At 38.7% G+C, this 20,331-nt stretch overlaps 1 protein-coding gene across 1 annotated transcript in view; it reads left to right on the top strand.

The window, feature by feature from the left end:
* Positions 1–11,091, top strand: part of GIPC2 (GIPC PDZ domain containing family member 2) — an 88,536-nt gene extending 77,445 nt beyond the window's left edge. Inside the window, exon 6 of the mRNA XM_032614009.1 lies at positions 9,574–11,091. Within this exon, the coding sequence (XP_032469900.1) occupies positions 9,574–9,713 (140 nt within the window). The 3' untranslated portion in view covers positions 9,714–11,091. The remainder of the gene's footprint in view (positions 1–9,573) is intronic.
* The last annotated feature ends 9,240 nt before the right edge of the window (positions 11,092–20,331 follow it).

Raw genomic sequence — 20,331 nt, forward strand, 5'->3', positions numbered from 1 at the left:
AGGTCTTTTAAACGTATATGATAATTTTATTTAGAGGTTATTACATTTTTTCCTAGGATGATTTCTTTTTTCACTGAATTCAAAACAGTGAAAGTCATCCTTCTCAGATAAAGCCAATGAAATTTTGGCAATAGATTTTTCTTAAACATTCTGTATTGCCTGTATTTTTTGATGTTTGACTAATGTGTGAGTTGCTTGAAATGAATGGGTCGACATTTATGAAAAGTCTTAGGGAAAGTAGGTGTTAAAGACTTTACGTAGAAAGAGGTACAGTTACAGATTTAATGGTTAAATTAACAATGGTGGTCACTAACCTTTATCTAAACCCTGCTATGTGCCATTTTATAGATTAGAGAGCAAACAGATTCAGAGATGTTTGGTAATTTGCCCAGTCAGCTAACAAGGACTGAGATTTAATTCTGGGACTTTGATACCAAGATTTTTCACCTTCAGTAGTACCTTATAGCTAAAAGTTATGTTTAAGTATTTAAAAACTTAGTGGAAAATACAGATTGACCTGTATCACCAATGTAAGTTTGTCATTAATAATGATGTGAAAGTTGTTTAGTAGTGGTAATAATATAAAGATATTCTCAGTATGGCCACTAGATGTCAGCACTTAGCTGCTATATGTGGTGTAAATTCTACATTTTAGTGGAATATTTTTTGCCAGGTTGTATTCAGGTGCTGAATATTATTGCGGCATACTGCAGATCTATTATAGTTAACATATTAAAAGCATTTTAGTAGCTATCACTATGTTAATGTAATAAAACTTTTTAAAAACTATTTCATTTTGCTAAAGTTTCTTTTGCTTTTCTCTTTTTTTTCATAAATTTATTTATTTACTTATTTTTGGCTGCGTTGGGTCTTTGTTGCTGCGCACAGGCTTTCTCTAGTTGCGGTGAGCAGGGGCTACTCTTCCTTGCGGTCCGCAGGCTTCTCATTGCCGTGGCTTCTCTTGTTGCGGAGCACGGGCTCTGAGCGCGCAGGTTTCAGTAGCTGTGGCACGTGGGCTCAGTAGTTGTGGCTCGTGGGCTCTAGAGCGCAGGCTCAGTAGTTGTGGCGCACGGGTTTAGTTGCTCTGTGGCATGTGGGATCTTCCTGGACCAGGGCTTGAACCCGTGTCCCCTGCATTGGCAGGTGGATTCTTAACCACTGAGCCACCAGGGAAGCCCTCTTTTGCTTTTGTCTTAAATCAGAGATTCAATCTTTTACCAAAACAGATACAATAATACCATTTATTTCTCCTGTAAAAAATATTTAAAATCTATGTTTATGCTTTATGAGTTAGCAATTCATAACATGTTCAGAGCATGCTCCATTCGTAATTTCTTTTAAAATATATAAGCGAATTATGGATTTTGGAAAGATCTCTGGAGCACTGTATTACATACAGTATTTCCAGCATAACTATGAAGCTGCCTAATTGGTACTTTTGTTGCTTCTACAAGACCCGTGTTTCCTTGAAGGGTGATAACTTACTCAGTTTTTAATCTCAGCTCCTACCACAGTGCCTCTCCCAGAGTAAATCCTTGGTAAATGTTTATTGACCGAATGTCTGTTAAGAGGCACAAAAATAGTGAATTCACAGGGAGTATGGAGTCCTAATATCATTTTTGAAGCTTTAGCCCTTGGGCAAATTATTTAACTTTGAATCATAATTTCTGTATGTTTGTAAAAGGGTATGATAAAAAACAACCTTACTGGGTTGGCAAGGCATTAAATTAAATATATATAAAGTTTCTATCACATCATAAATAATAGGTGTAGCTATTATCATTCTTAGCAATGATTACTAACAATTATTGCCAGTAATAATGGTAGTGGTGTAGTAGAGGTAGAAACATATAGGAGGTCTGAGCAGTTCTGGGGCTGTGTTTAGTGTATGGGAGGTTTTCTTCTCTGTTGTGCCAGCATGAGTGAGGTTATATAGTTTGGACTGTAAGGTTACTGTCTGGGGCATCTTAAGCCATCATTTTTCTCATTTTGTGACTAAGGAACCCAAACCAGAGATTGCGAGTCAGAGTCAGCCAGGTCCAGGATATGTTGTTCCTGGGCTCAGGGCGCTAGCCAGTACTGCTGACTTCCTGAGGTGCCAAAAAACATGCACCAAGTTGTTTCTTTCAGCCAATGTGTGTGTGTGTGTGTGTGTGTGTGTGTGTGTGTGTGTGTGAGAGAGAGAGAGAGAGAGAGGGAGAGAGGGAGGGGGGGGGGGGGGGGGGGGAGGGAGGGAGGGAGGGAGGGAGGGAGGGAGGTTGTTTGATTCAGTGTCCATTAGTGAACATCTGATCCTGGTCATCGTTTCCTCCAGCATTTAAGAGCATCAGTCACCGGCACTGTTAATTTCTGCTTCTGAATGGTCTGTAGATTTTCTTATATCTTTTATTTGTGTGCATCTTATTTCTTCCTCAAAGAGATTGTATATCACCCTCATGTCGGTATGATCTTTAGGTAACTGTCTCAGTAAATGCTGTCTGTAGGCCCTATGAGAACTATTTAGAATTGTAGTCTAAGCAAAATTCTGAACTTGAGTCCTACTTTTGCAAAAGTTTTGGCTGCTCTTCTTTCACATCCTGGCTACAGGATCAGAGTTCTGGGCTTCATTTTCTTGAGCGCATGCTAACTGTGCGGGTACAAAAATTATTTAAGTGTAATTCCAAGGACTCTTTCTGGACCTACCCAGCTACCAGCATTTACTGTACATAAGACACTGAACTAGTTTTCCCTGGGCATAAAAGACTAAGTAAGCTATTCAAGATCTGTTGGGAGTTTATTCTCTGATAGAGGCAATATGTAGATGAAAATAATGACAACACAGAATAATGTTAAATGTGCACCATAAGGCCTTATGCCTCAGAGTGTGATCTGGGGACTGACATTACCTGGGGGTTGTTGGAAATGCAGAATCTCAGGCTTTGCTGCAGAGCTACTGGACCAGAATCTGCACTTTGCCGAGATCTCAGCCAATATGTTCGCATACTCAAGTATGAAGAGCACTGGTAGAAGGCTTTAGGGAATGCAGATGTCACTTCCAGTTGGGGACACAGGATTTCATGGAGGAAGGAGACTTGAAGGAGAGAAAGGATTTTTTTTTTTTTATGGTACGTGGGCCTCTCACTGTTGTGGCCTCTCCCGTTGTGGAGCACAGGCTCTGGACGCGCAGGCTCAGCGGCCATGGCTCACGGGCCTAGCTGCTCCGCGGCTTGTGGGATCTTCCCAGACCGGGGCACGAACCCGTGTCCCCTGCATCGGCAGGCGGACTCTCAACCACTGCGCCATCAGGGAAGCCCGAGAAAGGATTTTGATGGTGGAGCTGGTGATTAGGAGCAGGCTATCCTGGGCAAAGGTAGCAAGGAGGAAAGACAGCTTTTTGAGTTGTCAGATTTCTAAGGGTACAGCGTTAGTGCAGGAGTACTGGGTTCCCACGTGGGAACCAGGGGTATTTCGGATCAGAATGACAGACAGGGTTTAGAGTTTTTAAGATATGCGTTGGAGATCAAAGGAATATTTTCATATATGCGAGTGACACAGACAGTCTCAGAGGTGGAAAGGAGCTTCCTGGTCCTTTTGTCTTATTACCTAATAGGATCAGAGCTGTGCTTTAGGAAGAGAAATCTAATGTACCTATGGGAGATGGTTCGCTGACTAGACTTGGAGATTAAGGAAATAGCATGGTGGCAGTGCGAGTGAAATGAAGGCTGGAGAGGTTGCAGGGGTAGAATCAAGGGGAGGCAGTGTTTGGTACACAGGCAAGAAGAGAAAGTAACGGACAATGATTGCACTACTAATGACAGTGGTGGCAACGGGAAGAGGAGTAGCGGTTTTTTCGGAAGGGGACATGATGTTTGGTTTCTGGACATGCTGGTTGAGATGCTAACAGAATACAAGCTAGGAGACTTGTGCACCCCTTATTCAGAAAGGGGTATTTGGAACTCGTGAGAGAAGTCAGGGATGGAAGTGAAGGTTTGGGACGTCTCTGCAGCAAGCCATGGTTAAGCTGGGCGTGTGGCTAAGACCTCCAAGGCAAGACCACCTCAGGAGAGGAGGGACACAGAACATCAGTAGAGTCCCATTTCCTGAACACTTGGTTTCTTATCTCACTGTGTGGAAATGCGCTTTGAGGGCCGCTTTCCTCCTTTCTTGACTATGGTACTATGGCTGTTGAAAGAGAAGCATTACTTATAGACATTAGAGTGTTTCTCAGTGGCTTAGGAAATAATTTCCAAAATATAGCTGGTACCCACGAGGGCACAGAGTTTGTTAAGTCAGCCATAGTTTTATTGCATTGAACAGGCCCTAGCTAAAAAAACCAAAACAAAAACTTTCTCTCCAATTTAAATGTATCTACTGTATTTAAAATTTTCTTTCGGGCTTCCCTGGTGGCGCAGTGGTTGAGAATCTGCCTGCTAATGCAGGGGACACGGGTTCGAGCCCTGGTCTGGGAGGATCCCACATGCCTCGGAGCAACTAGGCCTGTGAGCCACAACTACTGAGCCTGCGCGTCTGGAGCCTGTGCTCCACAACAAGAGAGGCCGCGAGAGTGAGAGGCCCGTGCACCGCAATGAAGAGTGGCCCCCGCTTGCCACAACTAGAGAAAGCCATCACACAGAAATGAAGACCCAACACATCAAAAATAAATAAATAATTTAATAAACTCCTACTCCCAACATCTTCTTAAAAAAAAAATTTTTTTTTTCTTTCGTTGTCTGTGTAGAAGTTTCTCTCCCTAATATTTTATTACAGTGATTTTCAAACATACAGTACGGTTGAAAGACTTTTTAGTACTTCATACCTGTCACCTAGATTCTACCGTTAATATTTGATTATAATTGCTTTAACATACACTTCTCCCTTTACCCATCCTATGTAGAGATTTTTGTAAAAAACATAGTGTGATTGTAATATAAAATTTATGTACTGCTTTTTCAGTAAATATTAAAAAGATTTTCTCAAGTTATTACAAAGTTATAAACATTGTTTAAAATTACTTCAAAATATTTCATCAAATATTTCATCTAATATATTTCATCATACTAGAGGTGACTTAATGATCCTGTATCTTATTAAATAAAAAACATGATCCTGCATCTTAGGTTTTTTTAAAATAAAAATGTTCTCCTAAATTCTTTTCTGTTTTTAAGATTAAAAAAAAAAAGTGTAGATTCTTTTGTGTGAAGGAAAGAAGACACTATGTTGAAGAGATATCTGCACCCCTGTGTCCATAGCAGCATATTCGCAATAGCCTAAGAAAATAGACTTAGGAAATAACCTAAGTATCTACTGGCAGATGAATGAATACAGAAGTTGAGATATATATACAATAGAATATTATTCAGCCATAAAAAGGAAATCCTGCCATTTGTGACAACATGGATGAGACTTGAGGGCATTATGCTAAGTGAAATAAGTCTGAGAAAGACAAATACGGCACGATCTCACTTATATGTAGAATCTAAGAACAGAACACCAAAAAACCAAACTCATAGAAAAAGATCAGATTTGTGGTTACCAGAAGTAGGGGGTGAGAGGGAGGGGAATTGGATTAGGGTGGTCAAAAGATACAAACTTTCAGTTATAAGATAAATAAGTACTAGGGATGTAATGTACACATGATGACTCTAGCTAACACTGCTGTATGGTGTATATGAAAGTTAAGAGAGTCAATTCGAAGAGCTCATTACAAGGAAAAAAAAATTTTGGTGTCTATGTGAGATGCTGGTTGTTCACTAAACTTATTGTGGTAATCATTTCATGATATATATAAGTCAAATCATTATGCTGTGTACCTTAAATCTATGCAGTGATGTATATCAATTTTATCTTAATAAAGCTGGGAGAAAAAAATGTATAGATTCACAGAAGTGGAAATATTAGTAGATCAAAGGATGTGAACATTTTTAAAGATTGGTACTTGTTGCCAAATTGTTTTTCAAAAGCCAAATTTACAAAGTCCACACCAGTATATTTGAGTGTTTGCTTCACTATATCCTGGCCAGCCTTAGCATATCATTAAAAAAAATATATATATATATATATATATATGTATACATATAAATGTTTTAGTAAACTTGGCTGGCCCTTGGGCTGGAGAAGAAGGTCCAGCTGCAGCTGGACCTTCCTCCCTTTTGAAGTGTTTGCTTCTAGGTTAATGGTAAATCGAGGAGCTTTTGGGTCATGGCTGAAGCCTGGGGCAACGTGAGAGACAGGGAGATGTTAATGAAGAGATTCAATTTTCCTCACTTTTTACTGCGTAAAATATTTTTTTTAGGCAATCTCTAACTTAGAGAAAAGTTATACAGTACAAAATTTTTTTCTCTTGAACCATTTGAGAATAAATTAATGATATACAATTGCCCCCAAATACTTTAGTGGGTATTCCCTATAAACAAAGGTATTCTCTTGTGTAACAAGATGTATTAAACAAAGGTATTCTCTTGTGTAACCCTAATATAACTGTCCAAATCATGAAATCAACATTGATACATTACTAACATCTAATCATATCCTGTTTTTGTTTCACCAAGTGCCTTAATATCCATTACAGCAAAAGAGCATGTTCAAAATCATGTGTTACTTTTACTTGTCTCAATTTGGAGCATTTTCCACTCCTGATTTTCATGACCTTGACACTTTTGGAGGGTACAAACCAGTTATTTTGCAGAATGTTCCTCATTTTTGGATTATTTTTCCATAATAACATTCAGGTTACACCTCTGGCAGAGATATCACAAATGTGGTGCTGTGTTGTTTTCATTACATCTTATCTGGAGGCACGGGATTTTGATTTGTTCTGTTTATGATATTGTTTATGTTGATGACTTGTTATGTGATATTTACTAAGCTTCTCCACTGTCAAGTTATTCTCTTCATAATAAGTATTTGGTGAGGAGATATTTTGAAACTATGTGAATATCCTGTTCCTCATGAATCAACCAACCAACCTTTCATCCATCTGTCAGTCAACCAATCATTTCATTATGGATTCATGGTTTGCTGTTTTGTTCAATAGGATTATAATCTATGACCATCACTACTTATTCTGATGCTCAAATTGTCCCTCATTTTGGTCAGTGGGCATTATTCCACTCTGACTTCTATGTCTTTTCACATGTTCCTACCTTTTTTTTTTTTGAGACTTTCTTACTTTCTGGCAGAAGTTATTCTTAGTTCATATTGTACTTTTCCTGCTCCAGCCCTGGAATCAGCCATTTCTCTGAGGAACTCTGATTCTTTTTAGTGGAAAATGATATTTGGGAAACAAGATCTGGGTGTTTTGTGTGCTCATTGCTATTGGGGTGTCACTGCTCCCAGGTCCCCACAGTGGATTGAGGAATGTGTATATTCATGTCTTTTTATTTTATTTTATTATTTATTTTTGGCTGCGTTGGGTCTTCGTTGCTGCATGCGGGCTTTCTCTAGTTGTGACGAGTGGGGGCTACTCCTCATTGTGGTGTGCGGGCTTCTCATTGTGGTGGCTTCTCTTGTTGTGGAGCACGGGCTCTAGGCTCGTGGGCTTCAGTAGTTGCAGCTCAGTACGCAGGCTTAGTAGTTGTGGTGCACGGGCTCAGTTGCTCTGCAGCATGTGGGATCTTCCTGGACCAGGGCTTGAACCTGTGTCCCCTGCATTGGCAGGTGGATTTTTAACCACTGTGCCACCATGGAAGCCCTGTGTTCATGTCTTTACCTCTATAGTTTTTAATCTCTCTTTTGAAAAAATAATATTTCACTGATCTCTACAATTCTAACTTAGCAGCAATCATTCTAGTTTTCTCCCTTTTCCTATCTGTCTTTCTCTGACAGTGACAAAACGTGGTTCCCATTATTTGGTGTATATACATGTATGTGATGCATGCCCTTGTATGTAACCAATCTCTCATCGGTGTGCCTGCTGTCCTCTTCTCCCCCACCCCCATGCCCTCCTTACCACACCTGGATTCTCCACCCTACACCAACCTGTCCAGCTATGTGGAAGCCCTCCTCACCTTAACTAGGGCTTTGACCCCTGTCCCAGGTCACCCCATCCACTTCTGCTTTGATTGTGGTGCCCTTCTATTGGCCACATCTCCTGCCTTCCCCCTAGCCTACCTGTGTTAGTACTGAGCTGTTCGAGGTGAGGAACAGTTCTTAAATGCTCTCCAGAGCCCTAGTGGATTTTAGCTGGAAAGACCAGACCTCTTGGCTCATTCAGAGAAATCATACAACCTTTGATTTGTTTAACCTTAACTTGGGAGGGAAAAAGAGGCTGGGCTTTGGTGTTTCCCTTTTACCTGGGTTTTTTTCACCCAAGTCCCAAATCACATCCACACTGTCTCTTCCTGGTAGCTAGTGCTTATAGGGGGCTGAGAAAAAAACCAGCTGAGCCTCATGGGCTCCCAGCCAGGAGGGACAAGTCCCAGGGGAACGTGTACTCCTGAAGATGCTGGTTCCCCAGACATAAAATATGGGATCCAGGCAACTTATTAGAAAAACAGAACAAGGGCACCATCTTTGCTTTCTATCCCAAACTGGAAAGGGGCTCAAAAAAAGTTTCCTTGATTCCACGAAGCGACAGATTTCCTCCCCTTCTCCCTAGCTTGATTGCCCCGTTGCAAACTGTTATCCTTTGTCTTTTTTATAGTTGGGGGTGGGGAGTGGAAGAGGGGACGGAGAAAGCTAGTGACTAAGGGGGGTGGGGAGCGGATGTACTCTGGGTCTCCCGTCAGGCTTAGCCACAGGAGCCCTTGCTCCACCCATAGAGACACCAGAGGCTCCACCTGATGAGCTCCAAGACGGAGAAGAAGACAGGGGTAGAAGATGCAAACCCGGGTGCCGAAGACAGAATGTTTAAAACATCTTTGCTACCTTGATGTGTAATGATAGAGAGTAACTTATTTTAATTTGTACTAGAGTATGTATCTATGCATGTTCCTTTTATTAAAAGTTTTTTTGAATGAATGAATGACTTTTATTATTTAAGCTCTTTAATGCTAAATACACATGCATACAGAAAAATGAACAAGTTATAAGTATACAACACAAAATTCTCACAGTATGAACACTTATTTAACCGCCACTCATGTCAAGAAATAAAACTCTGCCAGTACTCAAAAGCCCTCTTTATGCTTTCTCCCAATTATTGCCTGTTCCCTCCTCTCCAGAAGTAACCATTTTCCCAACTTAGCCATAAATTTGTTTTGCCAGTTTTTTTTATCTTTATGTAAATGGAATAATATAGTATGATTCCTTTGTGTCTGGCTTCTTTTGCTTAATGCCACATTTGGGAGATTTGAGAATGTTCTGGTATATTAGCTGTGGTTTGTTCACTTTCATTGCTGTGTATAAGTTCATTGTATGATTATACTATGTTTATTTAGTTTCCTACTGATAGATACCTGGGGTCTTCCTGGGTTGGGGCTGTTTTGAATAATACTGCCTATGAACCTTATTGCCCATGGATTTTGGACATGCATCTCCTTCTACAATATCTATGGGAATAGACTTATGCATGTTACTTTTAGAAAGTATTTTGCCTTGGTGTCATTTTTCTCAGTCTTCTGATGCTAATTAATCTTTAAAAATTATTTTTGATAGCTACTACAATGTTTGAAGCTGGAAAGGACAAAGGTAATCCGGATGAATTTGCTGTGGCACTTGATGAAACCCTTGGAGACTTTGCGTTCCCAGATGAGTTTGTCTTTGATGTTTGGGGAGTCATTGGTGATGCCAAATGAGGATGATTATGATGTGAATCATCGTCTCTGGAGGAATAAAAAAAAAAAAAAGTTAAGATCTGCTTTTAGACACTGTTATGGACTCTGGCTTGTTTTATGTGTATGAATACATTCTTTTGAAATATAGTTTTGATTTCTGGGCACTTTTTAATGCAGTTGCATATGTAGTATACTTAAGATAAATTACCTAAAACGTGATCAATTTTAATACTCATTTAAAAGCTTTTTAAAGTTAGTTTTAGAGAGTATTTCTAGATAGGTTATTTTGGTCCCCATTGACAGCCGTGTTTTGTTTTCCATGTATAAGTAGTTGATTGAAATTGCTTTGTAGTTCTTTTGCAAAATCTTAATGCAGTGAAAATGAGGATTGGAGTATAATTTGCCTCATAGCGTCTTCATTTTGTTATACTAGCTTGAACAGGATATGTTCAGGACATGAAATACGAATTATGCCTACTAGAGGTCTAGAAACATTTTTTTTTTAAATCCACTGAATAAGGAGAGGAAGATTCCTATAGCCTGTTGATGTCTATGGCTTACTTACTCTCTTTGTAAAACAAGGATTGATTGACTTTTATTTTTTGCTTCTTTGTAATTGCTTCCTTGCTTCTTAAACTTGTTGAAATCTATTGTGTTGTGTATGTATTTGCACATGTAGAAGAAGGTGAAAGAGAGGCAGATATGGTAGAAACCACTTATATTTGATTTTTCTGTAGCAGTTCTTACAACACTATTTCTTTTCCATCCATACCTACTGTTATGTTACCCTTTAGAAGCATTCCAGGGAAAGTTTTTATAGTCTTTGTAGAACTTTTCTTTTGAAAGATGTTTACTCAGAAAATAACTATGTTTGAGAACATTTTTGGGGGTTAAAGAGCAACACTTTTTTTTTTTTGGAAGAGCAACACTTTTAAGCCTCCTGAACTTAAAAGGAGATACTATCAGCAGTAGATTTCCCCCTAGTGAAAATGCAGGAGGAAGGGAAAATTGAGAAAAGATATTAGCTTATTATTTTAGAGTTCTAATGCACTCTCTCTGAAACCTTACATTATTGAGAAAATTGAGGGTAAATGACTGTTTTATCACTCTTAACTTGACATTTTACACATGTAAGAGAAATGGAAATGAATGGTTTCAACATAGATCATTTAATAAGGCAGAGCATGGTGTGACCAGGTGTTCTTCTAAAATGTTAGATGGAAAATGCTGCATGCTGCCGTGGTAATCAGAAATAATAACCTGTGAGGGGTGTATTCTAGGAAATCAAAAGTAGTTCCCTTTTCATGCTGGGTTGATGCTTAGATAACTCTTGTTTTCTGGTGCAACTTCACTTTAACTGCATTCCGCTCTCTTTTTCACATAAATTTAATTCTATGAATCTTGGTATTCTTTGTCTCATTAATCTGAAACCTGCACAGAAACTGTTGCAGTCATTAACATGTAACCAAAGCAGTTTATGGAATGTGGATTGTCTTATTGCCCTTGCCAATCATTTGGAAATAGCATTCAGCCCAGGCTGTAGTAATTTGTTGCTACTTGTTTAGTGAATTTCTTTCAGAGGTCCCCAAATACATACTAATTCTTTTTTTTTTTTTTTTTTTTTTGCGGTACGCGGTCCTCTCACTGTTGTGGCCTCTCCCGTTGCAGAGCACAGGCTCCGGACGCGCAGGCTCAGCAGCCATGGCTCACGGGCCCAGCCGCTCTGTATGTGGGATCCTCCCGGACCGGGGCACGAACCCGTGTCCCCTGCATCGGCAGGCGGACTCTCAACCACTGCGCCACCAGGGAAGCCCCCATACTAATTCTTAATATCACTCCTCATAGGATAGGAAAGTTATTGGATGACTTAAGAGGACCACAGAAATATTTCGATTTAAGCAAAAAATAAAATTTTTGGCACTAGATGTTAGATTTGAAATGATGAGTCATTGTTTATTATTGATGGCTGTCTGATCCTCCTTTCCTTTTGGATATGGATGAACACTGACACTTGGTACAAATTCCCTGTGATTTGTGGAATCTCATATTCACAAAGTGGTTACCATGATCTTTCTAGAATTTTGATGTGTAAGGTACTGACGGCCATGTACAGCTGCAACTGTAACTTGCTTGTTAACATCACATGAGCATAAAGGGTGTCAGCTGGGCACAGGTGTTTTACTACTAACAGTTTTTTTTTCTTGAAATGTCTTTCTCTGTTACCTCTACTGATAAACTGATAACAAAGTAAGTTTCTTCACTCTGTTCTCTTACCTGAAAATATATCTCTTTGTGAACTTTGTGCCTTTTGGTAAAACTCTCAGTGCACAAAAGGAACAGGGTTTCTTTTTGGATGTCACAGTCTACAAGTGGGAGCTACCCTTCTACTGCTACAATGAGACGAAATCTTTTTTTTTTTTAACTGTGCCATTTTATTGGCAACACTAAACATTTTCAGAAGGCCTCTGTTGTTTTCTCTTGTTCTCTAAGAACTTTTTTTTCCCCAAGTGGAGGATGATTGTTTCATTCTTTTTAAGATTTTGATTATTTTATTCTTGATTTCCTTTCATGCAAAACAGCATCTTTCAGTGGCCGCTAAGAGCACACTCTGTTTTCTTTGTGGAAAGAATGCAAAGGATGAGTGAACGTTGGGTTCAATGGGGTCTTGAACACAGCTTGGCTCCCAGCAGGTCTACACATTCTGATGACTACAAATGGGTACATTTTGGGTTTCTGTGATGTTTCAAAAATACAATTATATAATTATATGATGTGAAACTCTTTAAGAATTCAACTAATAGGGCTTCCCTGGTGGTGCCGTGGTTAAGAATCCACCTGCCAATGCAGGGGACACGGGTTTGAGCCCTGGTCCAGGAAGATCCCGCATGCTGCAGAGCAACTAAGCCTGTGCACCACGACTACTGAGCCTGCATGACTAGAGCCTGTGCTCCACAAGAGAAGCCACTGCAATGGGAAGCCCACATACTGCAACAAAGAGTAGCCCCCACTTGCCGCAACTAGAGAAAGCCCGCATGCAGCAACGAAGACCCAACACAGCCAAAAATAAATAAATAATTTAAAGAAAGAATTCAACTATAAAAGCTGTAATCAGTTAACCTCTGCTTGGGGCTGCTATAGCCAATAGTATAATGTGACAGGTAATTAGCTAAATAGAGATAATTTTTCCACATGATGTTTAATTTGCAGTATTTCCCCCCATAACTTTAACAAATAGACATTTTCCAAGTAAAGCGCACTTTATTTGGGTCCATGTTGCTAGACCTCCGTCAAGTCTAGAGAGCGCCTTCCTGGTTCCTTCAGTTATCATTGCCTTCCTAGCATAGTAGCAAAATGAATTTCACCTGCAAATGGTGTTTTTTTTTCAAAGTAATGATTTTTCTAAATAGAGTACAGTTATCTTCCAGAGATGTAAAAGAGTGACCATATAATTACCGTTTCACTCTGTGATACGTCTAAAACATGGATACCAATAGCGTGCTGTTACTCTGGAGGAAGTAATAGGTTAGAAAGACAGTTGAGTGTTTTACTCAAGCTGTGAGTGAATAGAGAGAGATAGGAGATGCTATTCAACTCACAGTCCCACGTATTAGTGCTCTGTGTAAGATGCACATTTATTATCTTATTGACACAGACTGAAAGAGATATCAGAGTAATGTATCATGGTTATACAGGCACAGCCTGTCCCTACCTATTACCTGAAAACCCAGTTCTAAGAAATGATTCATGGTTATTATCTGCTAGGAGGGCGAACAAAAGTTGAGTATGACATCTTTATTTCATCGGAGACATTACATCTCTATGAGACTTATGTATAGCCCTAGATATTTTCAAGCTATAGGAGGAAAAAGAAATTAAAAAAAAATTTCTGAAAGATAGTTTTAAGTAAACGTTTTGTATTTTGAACTGTTTGTGCCATGCATATAGCATTGACTATATACAGGTAAAATATTCTACTTTTTCATAAAGAAAAGTTTTTTCCTCTTTTATAAAAATCATAGCTTATACTTTAAAATGTATTTTTGAGATTGAATTTGGAAATTTATTAATATGTGTAATTACAAATTATATTTTGATACATTGTTTAAAAATGTAATATTTACTGTATTTCTACTTATAATGTATACATCTTCATGTATTGATCAAAATAAATTATTTGTAAAGCTATCATAACTTTATATTTCTTATATTTAAAATAGAACTCCTCAAATAAAATATCGTTTTCATGGAAAAAAAGTGATGAATGTTTTTATCGTGAAAACAATAAAAATTTGGGGTTTTAAATGTCAGACTTTTTAGTTTTGTCTAAATAAATAATGGGAATAACACATGTGATTGTCCAGACCTTTGTGTTTTTAACATACCTTGGTATATCTTTTTCTCAACATATTTTGTAACAAGGTATAACCTCAAGGTCTCTTAGTTTTAAAATCCCCAAATTATTTGCTTTGATTCAGTAAAAATACATGAGATAGGCACTGCTACGATACTCTTAAGACAAAACAGTCAGAAGCTGTTCCTGTTATAAGATGGAGGTTTACCCAGGGTGACACTTTCTCCTTTATTCAACTGATTTTTATGGCAGTAATTTACAAACAATAGTGTAAATAAAAGACATATCAGCCCCTAGCTCTTCGGTAGTTATGCCTTTTGGGTTCATTATCTCCTTGATAGTTTGAAGGCCCTATCAGAGCTGTTAGAAATCCTTACAAATGTGCTAATTCCATGTACTGGTGGTGGGGCCCAGGAATCTGCATTTTGACACCTCCTCCAAATGGTTCTAAATGGAAATGAATCAGGGACCTTTACTGTGAGCTCTCTGAAGGTGCTGGCCTAGTCTAGGGTGGAACAATAGATACACTCGAGCACTCAGGATCTATCAAGGTAAACAGAGGTATAAAAGAGATCTCTAAGATCAGATAAGTGCTCAAATGCATGTGATGTAGTATGCGAAAAAGCGTAAATGACAATAGGCATTTTGTTAAGTGGGCGATTTTCTAAACGTTACTTGGTATGCTAGAAGAATTTGTTATCTTAGAGAAATAGACTCCCCAAGTGGCACACTATTGGTTAACCCGTGTGATGGTTTTGCTTCAGTTTACATGCAGTGTTTGATGCTTACTGTTGATACAAGTAAATATTGGCTATTTATCTCACCCTTATTAGGTTTTTTATCCTCTTCTAATTTTGTAGATAAAGATCCTCTGAAACAATGGTTTCTAAACATTTTCGCTTTTAGGAGAATGGAATTGGCATGTGTGATAAGAAGACTGACCTCTCTCAATTAGAGTAAGTTCAGTGGATGCTGTGGTTTTGATTATGGAAAAGCTAATCTTGTAAAAATGCTGCTTGAATTCTCCTTGTATAGATTTTTCTCTTATTGACGTCCCTTTATGCAGAGGGTAGAATGCAGAATGTACTTCATGCTTCCTTATCTTATGTGTCATCTAAAAATAAGTGAGAAATAATATTTATGATTAAAAAAGTTATACATCCAATGAATTAATTTAGCTTTGAAAAAGTGTTTTCTCTAGAAGTTAGAATTTCTACCCCCTTGTACAGATAAGTTCTTGTAAAAATAATTTGATTCGTTTAAAAATTTTTATTTATATTGCATATATATAATATACAATACTTATGTTATATATATTTATAGTGTGTATATATATATAAAACAAAATTTACTACTTTAACCATTTTTAAGTGTACAGTTTTGTGGCATTAGGTACATTCACAATGTTGTGCAATCATTACCTCTATCTATTTCCAGAACTTTTTTTTTTTTTTTGCGGTACGCGGGCCACTCACTGTTGTGGCCTCTCCCATTGCGGAGCGCAGGCTCCGGACGCGCAGGCTCAGCGGCCATGGCTCACGGGCCCAGCCGCTCTGCGGCATGTGGGATCCTCCCAGACTGGGGCACGAACCCGTGTCTCCTGCATCGTCAGGCGGACTCTCAACCACTGCGCCACCAGAGAAGCCCTATTTCCAGAACTTTTTCATCATCCAAGCAGAAGCTCTATATCCATTAAACAGCAACTCCCCATTCCTCTCTCTGCCCAGCCCCTGGAAACTTCTACTTTCTGTCTCTATAATTTGCCTGCTCTAGGTATCTCATATAAATGGAGTTATACAATCTTTATCCTTTTATGTCTGGGTTATCTCAGGAAAATGCTTTCAAGATTCAACCATGTTGTAACACACATCAGAATTTCATCTTATTTTAACAGAAAAGTAAACAGAAATATAAAAATGAGATAAACCAAAGATTTTCTTCTCCATAAAACAAGAGGAAAACTTCGTCTTTTGCAATGGCGCTGGAGAAAAATGAAGAAATAAAATCTTACAAACTTAAGGAATGGAGTCAAAACCATGGGAAAATTTAGGATAACAGGATAATGGGAACATTGTAGTCATCTTCCTTCCCTCTTCACAGCTTCCATTCCTTGCTCTTTCTTCTCTACCTAACCTCCATCCATGGTGCTCCTCAGGCCTCAGGCCTGGGTTCCTATCCTCTATTCTACCCTCTTCTTAGGAGACTCATCTGATCCTGTATCTTTAAACATCTTTATATTTTCAACCCCAAAATCTATATCATCAGTTTGGGCCTCTCTTCTGAGCTCTGTACTCAGATACTCAACTGCTTCCTTGACATCTCCACTTGGTGTGTCAAAACCTTAACATGTCTAGCATGAAACATTAGATTTTTCTCAGAAGTCTTATTTTCCTCAATTTCTGTGTCAGGGAGTGGCTCATAATTCACCTCACTGCTCTTTTACCTACTGTGTCTAATTCAGCAGCAAGTCCTTTTTGTTGTATTTCCCAAAATGCCTCCTGAATACATCCACTTCTTTCCAGTTTCACTGTCACCTATTTCATCCATGTGCCATTTCTCCTGTGGCTGCTCCAACAGGCTCTGTGCTGCCTGGTAACAAGAGTACCCTGAAAACGTTTACTGCAGGGCATGAGTGTTCAGCATCCTTTAAAATGAAAGTGTCAGCGCCTCATTTTTTCTTCTCTGGCAGGGTTTGACATTAAGCTCTTTTCTGTCTTTGAGGGAAGGGACACTACTTTTTGGATGATTCAGCTTCTACTAAAGGGCCCACAGAATCTACTGTGAAAGAAATAAGAGGAAGGTGGCAAAATGAAGAAATCTCTTAGGTGTAGACTAAAGGCTGTGAAGGCTAAACTGTGTGTGTGTGTAGGAAGGGCACAGAGAGAGAGAGAAATGTCTTTAAAGGCCCAAACAGAGGAGATTGGTACCTTGTTTTCCTGCAGGCACATCATGGTTAGATGGAGTGTTTAGACCAACAGGAACAAAAGTCTTCAAAAGATTCCTGATCTTTCATCATGGCACAGAGGGAGTAAGGCCCATAGTGAGGGGTGGTGTTTGAACACCCAAGACTTGTGAGGAAGCTTGAGTCATTGACCAGAGAGCACTAGCCTTCATAGAACAGCTCTTCCCATCCCCTATTTATTTCTGTCATCAGTGTTCGGTGAGGATATCGTTTGTCAGCAGTCTTGCCTGTTGTTGTCTAGCAGGAATGTCACCCTATCTGCTTGAACCTCTGGCTTATTCTTGTGGGTGCCCTATTCCCAGGCATTGTATTTTGTTTTATTTTTTTCATTTCATTTCATTTCATTTCATGCCATACCACGTGGCATGCTGGATATTAGTTCTCCAACCAGGGATCAAACCCATGCCCCCTTCAGTGGAAGTGTGGATTCTTAACCACTGGACTGCCAGGGAAGTCCCCCCAGGCTCTTTTTTAAAAAGGACACATAAGCTTTAGAAAAGAGAGATGGTCTCTTGAACACCTGGTGATGTGTGGGGGAATCCTTGCTTCTGTACTTGGGAGGCTGACCTGAACTAGCATGTGACCCCTGGCTGGGACACTGGCAAATTACATGTTAATGGGATCACATCACTCCCTTTCAAGCTCCATACAGTGGCCCCCTAAGCCCTGCCCACCCCATTGCCATACTCCTCCTAGTTCTGTGCTCTGGTTACATTAAACTTTCTTTTGACTTCCAAGCTCTTACCTTTCTCAGATCTTTTTCACTTGCTATTTTCTCTGCCTTGAACACCCTTCCTCCTATTTGCATGGCTATGTCCTTGTCATCTTTCTGTTGTTTGTTTAACTGCCACTTCTTTGGAAAAGGCTTTTTTGACCTTTTCCCTCCCCTTATTCTCCGTATTCTTGATCTCAGCCCTTATTTGTTTCCATCACAACACATCATTATTTGTGATTATTTTATTAGGTTGTTTTTATTCTATGTTCCCCACCTTAATGTCAGCTTCTTGGGGTTGGGATTGTTAAGGTCTCTCTCATAGTTGTATCCCCAGCACTTATCATGGAGCCTCGTATATATCAAGCACTAAAAAAGTAATTATTGATGAGGAATTTCAACAAATGTGTGTTGAGTGCCTACTGTGTGTCCAGCCGCAGGAAATGGATCACCTCACCTAATTCTCAGCAACCCCGCAAGGTAGGTAAAGATTAGCCCCATTTTAAAGATGAAGAAACAGGTCTAAAGCAATTAAATAACTTGCTCTAGGACATATATTTGGTTAGTGACAGGATTTGAACCTAGTTTTGAGTTTAAGTCCTGAGCTCTCTGTAAAATTGATCCTGTTAATACTTTACCAGAGCAATGTTCTGAGTCACTCAACTGAAGAAAGAGGTAGAGGGGATCAAAACTTGGGGAACAAGGTTATAGATCCAGTTAACTGCTCTCGTCAGCCTGAGTAAGGGTGCAGCTATGCAGAGGTCAGGCTAAGAAGTACACTTAAATGTCTAAGTGACAGATTTTTAGGTTAGAAACCATATGCTGAAGGATTTTAATGGTTCTTTAGGTTAAAAATTATAATTAGTAATAAGTCTGGATTTTTTTTATAGTCACTGGCATAATAATCACTTGCTAGTTTGACTGAAAAAAAAAAAAATTAAGGAAAGAAAGGTCCTGACCATTTTTTTGGAGAATAAGGACTTGCCTTAGAAATCCTTCAAAGCTTCTTCTAGTTCAAGTGATATCATGGTTTAGTTGTTTTGACTTGGGCTGTGGGTATTTTGCTTCTGGAGTCATTATTGTTTATGTTTCAGTAAACTATTAAGGGGTGATTGCTGTGTTCTTCAAGCTTGTTTTTAATAGGATGAAACAAATTAAAAAAAAAAAGTAGCAGCTTGTTATCAAATGCTCTGCATGCCACTTACTGTTTGAAAATGTCATTAGCATTTGAGGTTTCATGGAGCATGGAATCTTATCATTAACCATTTTTAAGACTCAAAGATACTTCAGTTCTGAGAAATGAATTGGTAAGTTATATTGCTTCAGAAGGCTTATTTCTGGACTAAAACTCAATTTATGCCAAAGGGGTGAGTTTATACAGATGATTATAAATTCCCTGAACATATTCCCTACTCAATTCTTTTCTATACATGAGTGGTCAATTTCAACATATTAACTTATGAGTTGATGAGTAGGGAATATCTGTGAGGCTTCCCTCAATACTAAACTGAAAGTAAGACTATTTGTAACTGTGGTGATTTAAAAAATTAAATCAATCATGTTCCTTCCAGGGGATTACATATTCATGTGTAATTTAGATATGTTTATTGAATTTTTATTGAAATGAGATCCAAGGAAATTCTGAAGTGGGAAGGTATACTGACTGAAATAGAGACAGGTGGCATTTTCAAGAGTGATTATTCTGAAATTCCAAGGAGTATGTCTGTGGCTATCTTTTTTGATTTTCTTGATAAACATTGTTAATAACCTTGGCTTAATCTTTAAATATAAATTCATTAGCTTCCAGAAAGATTCCTCCAGGTAATCTAATGCTTATTTCACTGATGAAAACTCCCACTATCTCCTTGTCCTATATGGCAGAATTCACTAGGCAACTTAAAAATTTTATCTTGGCTGTCCAGTATGTGGCATTGCCTGCCTTAGTTGCTACCTTGAGTCTATCTTCCTCTTATGTGAACCTGAATAGCAAATCAGGTATTTGTTATATTTTTGTTGTATCCATTCTGACTTGTCCACGGTCTGATTTTTGAGCTCGTCTGTGATCCAAATAAGCATAGCCCCTTGACAGCTACAGTGTCTTTGATAGCCAGATAGCTTCTCCTCTGACTCTTGGGGATTATATCATGCGGTTTCAGAGAGTATTCAGAGTGAATGACTAATTCTACAAAACCAAACAATGGTCCTCTCGACCTGAGAGGCAAAGAAATGACTGAGCACTGAAATGCTGCAGAGGTAATTATGGTTAATATCCTGTGAAAATTATAGATGGCTTCATACCAAGCATAAAATTAAATAGGTACATTAAAAACTTTAAAAATCTCATTCATGCTTCAAAACTTTTAAATAAGTTTCAAGCAAACAGTTAATTGTGAATTTATTTGTTCTTTGCCTGAATAAATAAAACAAGTTGAGCTTCTTTGGACTTAGTACTTAATATCATGTGGATGATTCACATCACTGAAAACCTTGTTTCCATTGAGATAGAATTCTGGCTAGACATTGATCCATATGTTACTGTTTCAACAGCTATCACTTGAACTAACTTTTCTTCTCTCTGATTTTTTCACATTTAAATAATTTACCAATACTTTTG

Source organism: Phocoena sinus, chromosome 1, assembly GCF_008692025.1.
Source record: "Phocoena sinus isolate mPhoSin1 chromosome 1, mPhoSin1.pri, whole genome shotgun sequence".
Taxonomy (NCBI): Eukaryota; Metazoa; Chordata; class Mammalia; order Artiodactyla; family Phocoenidae; genus Phocoena; species Phocoena sinus.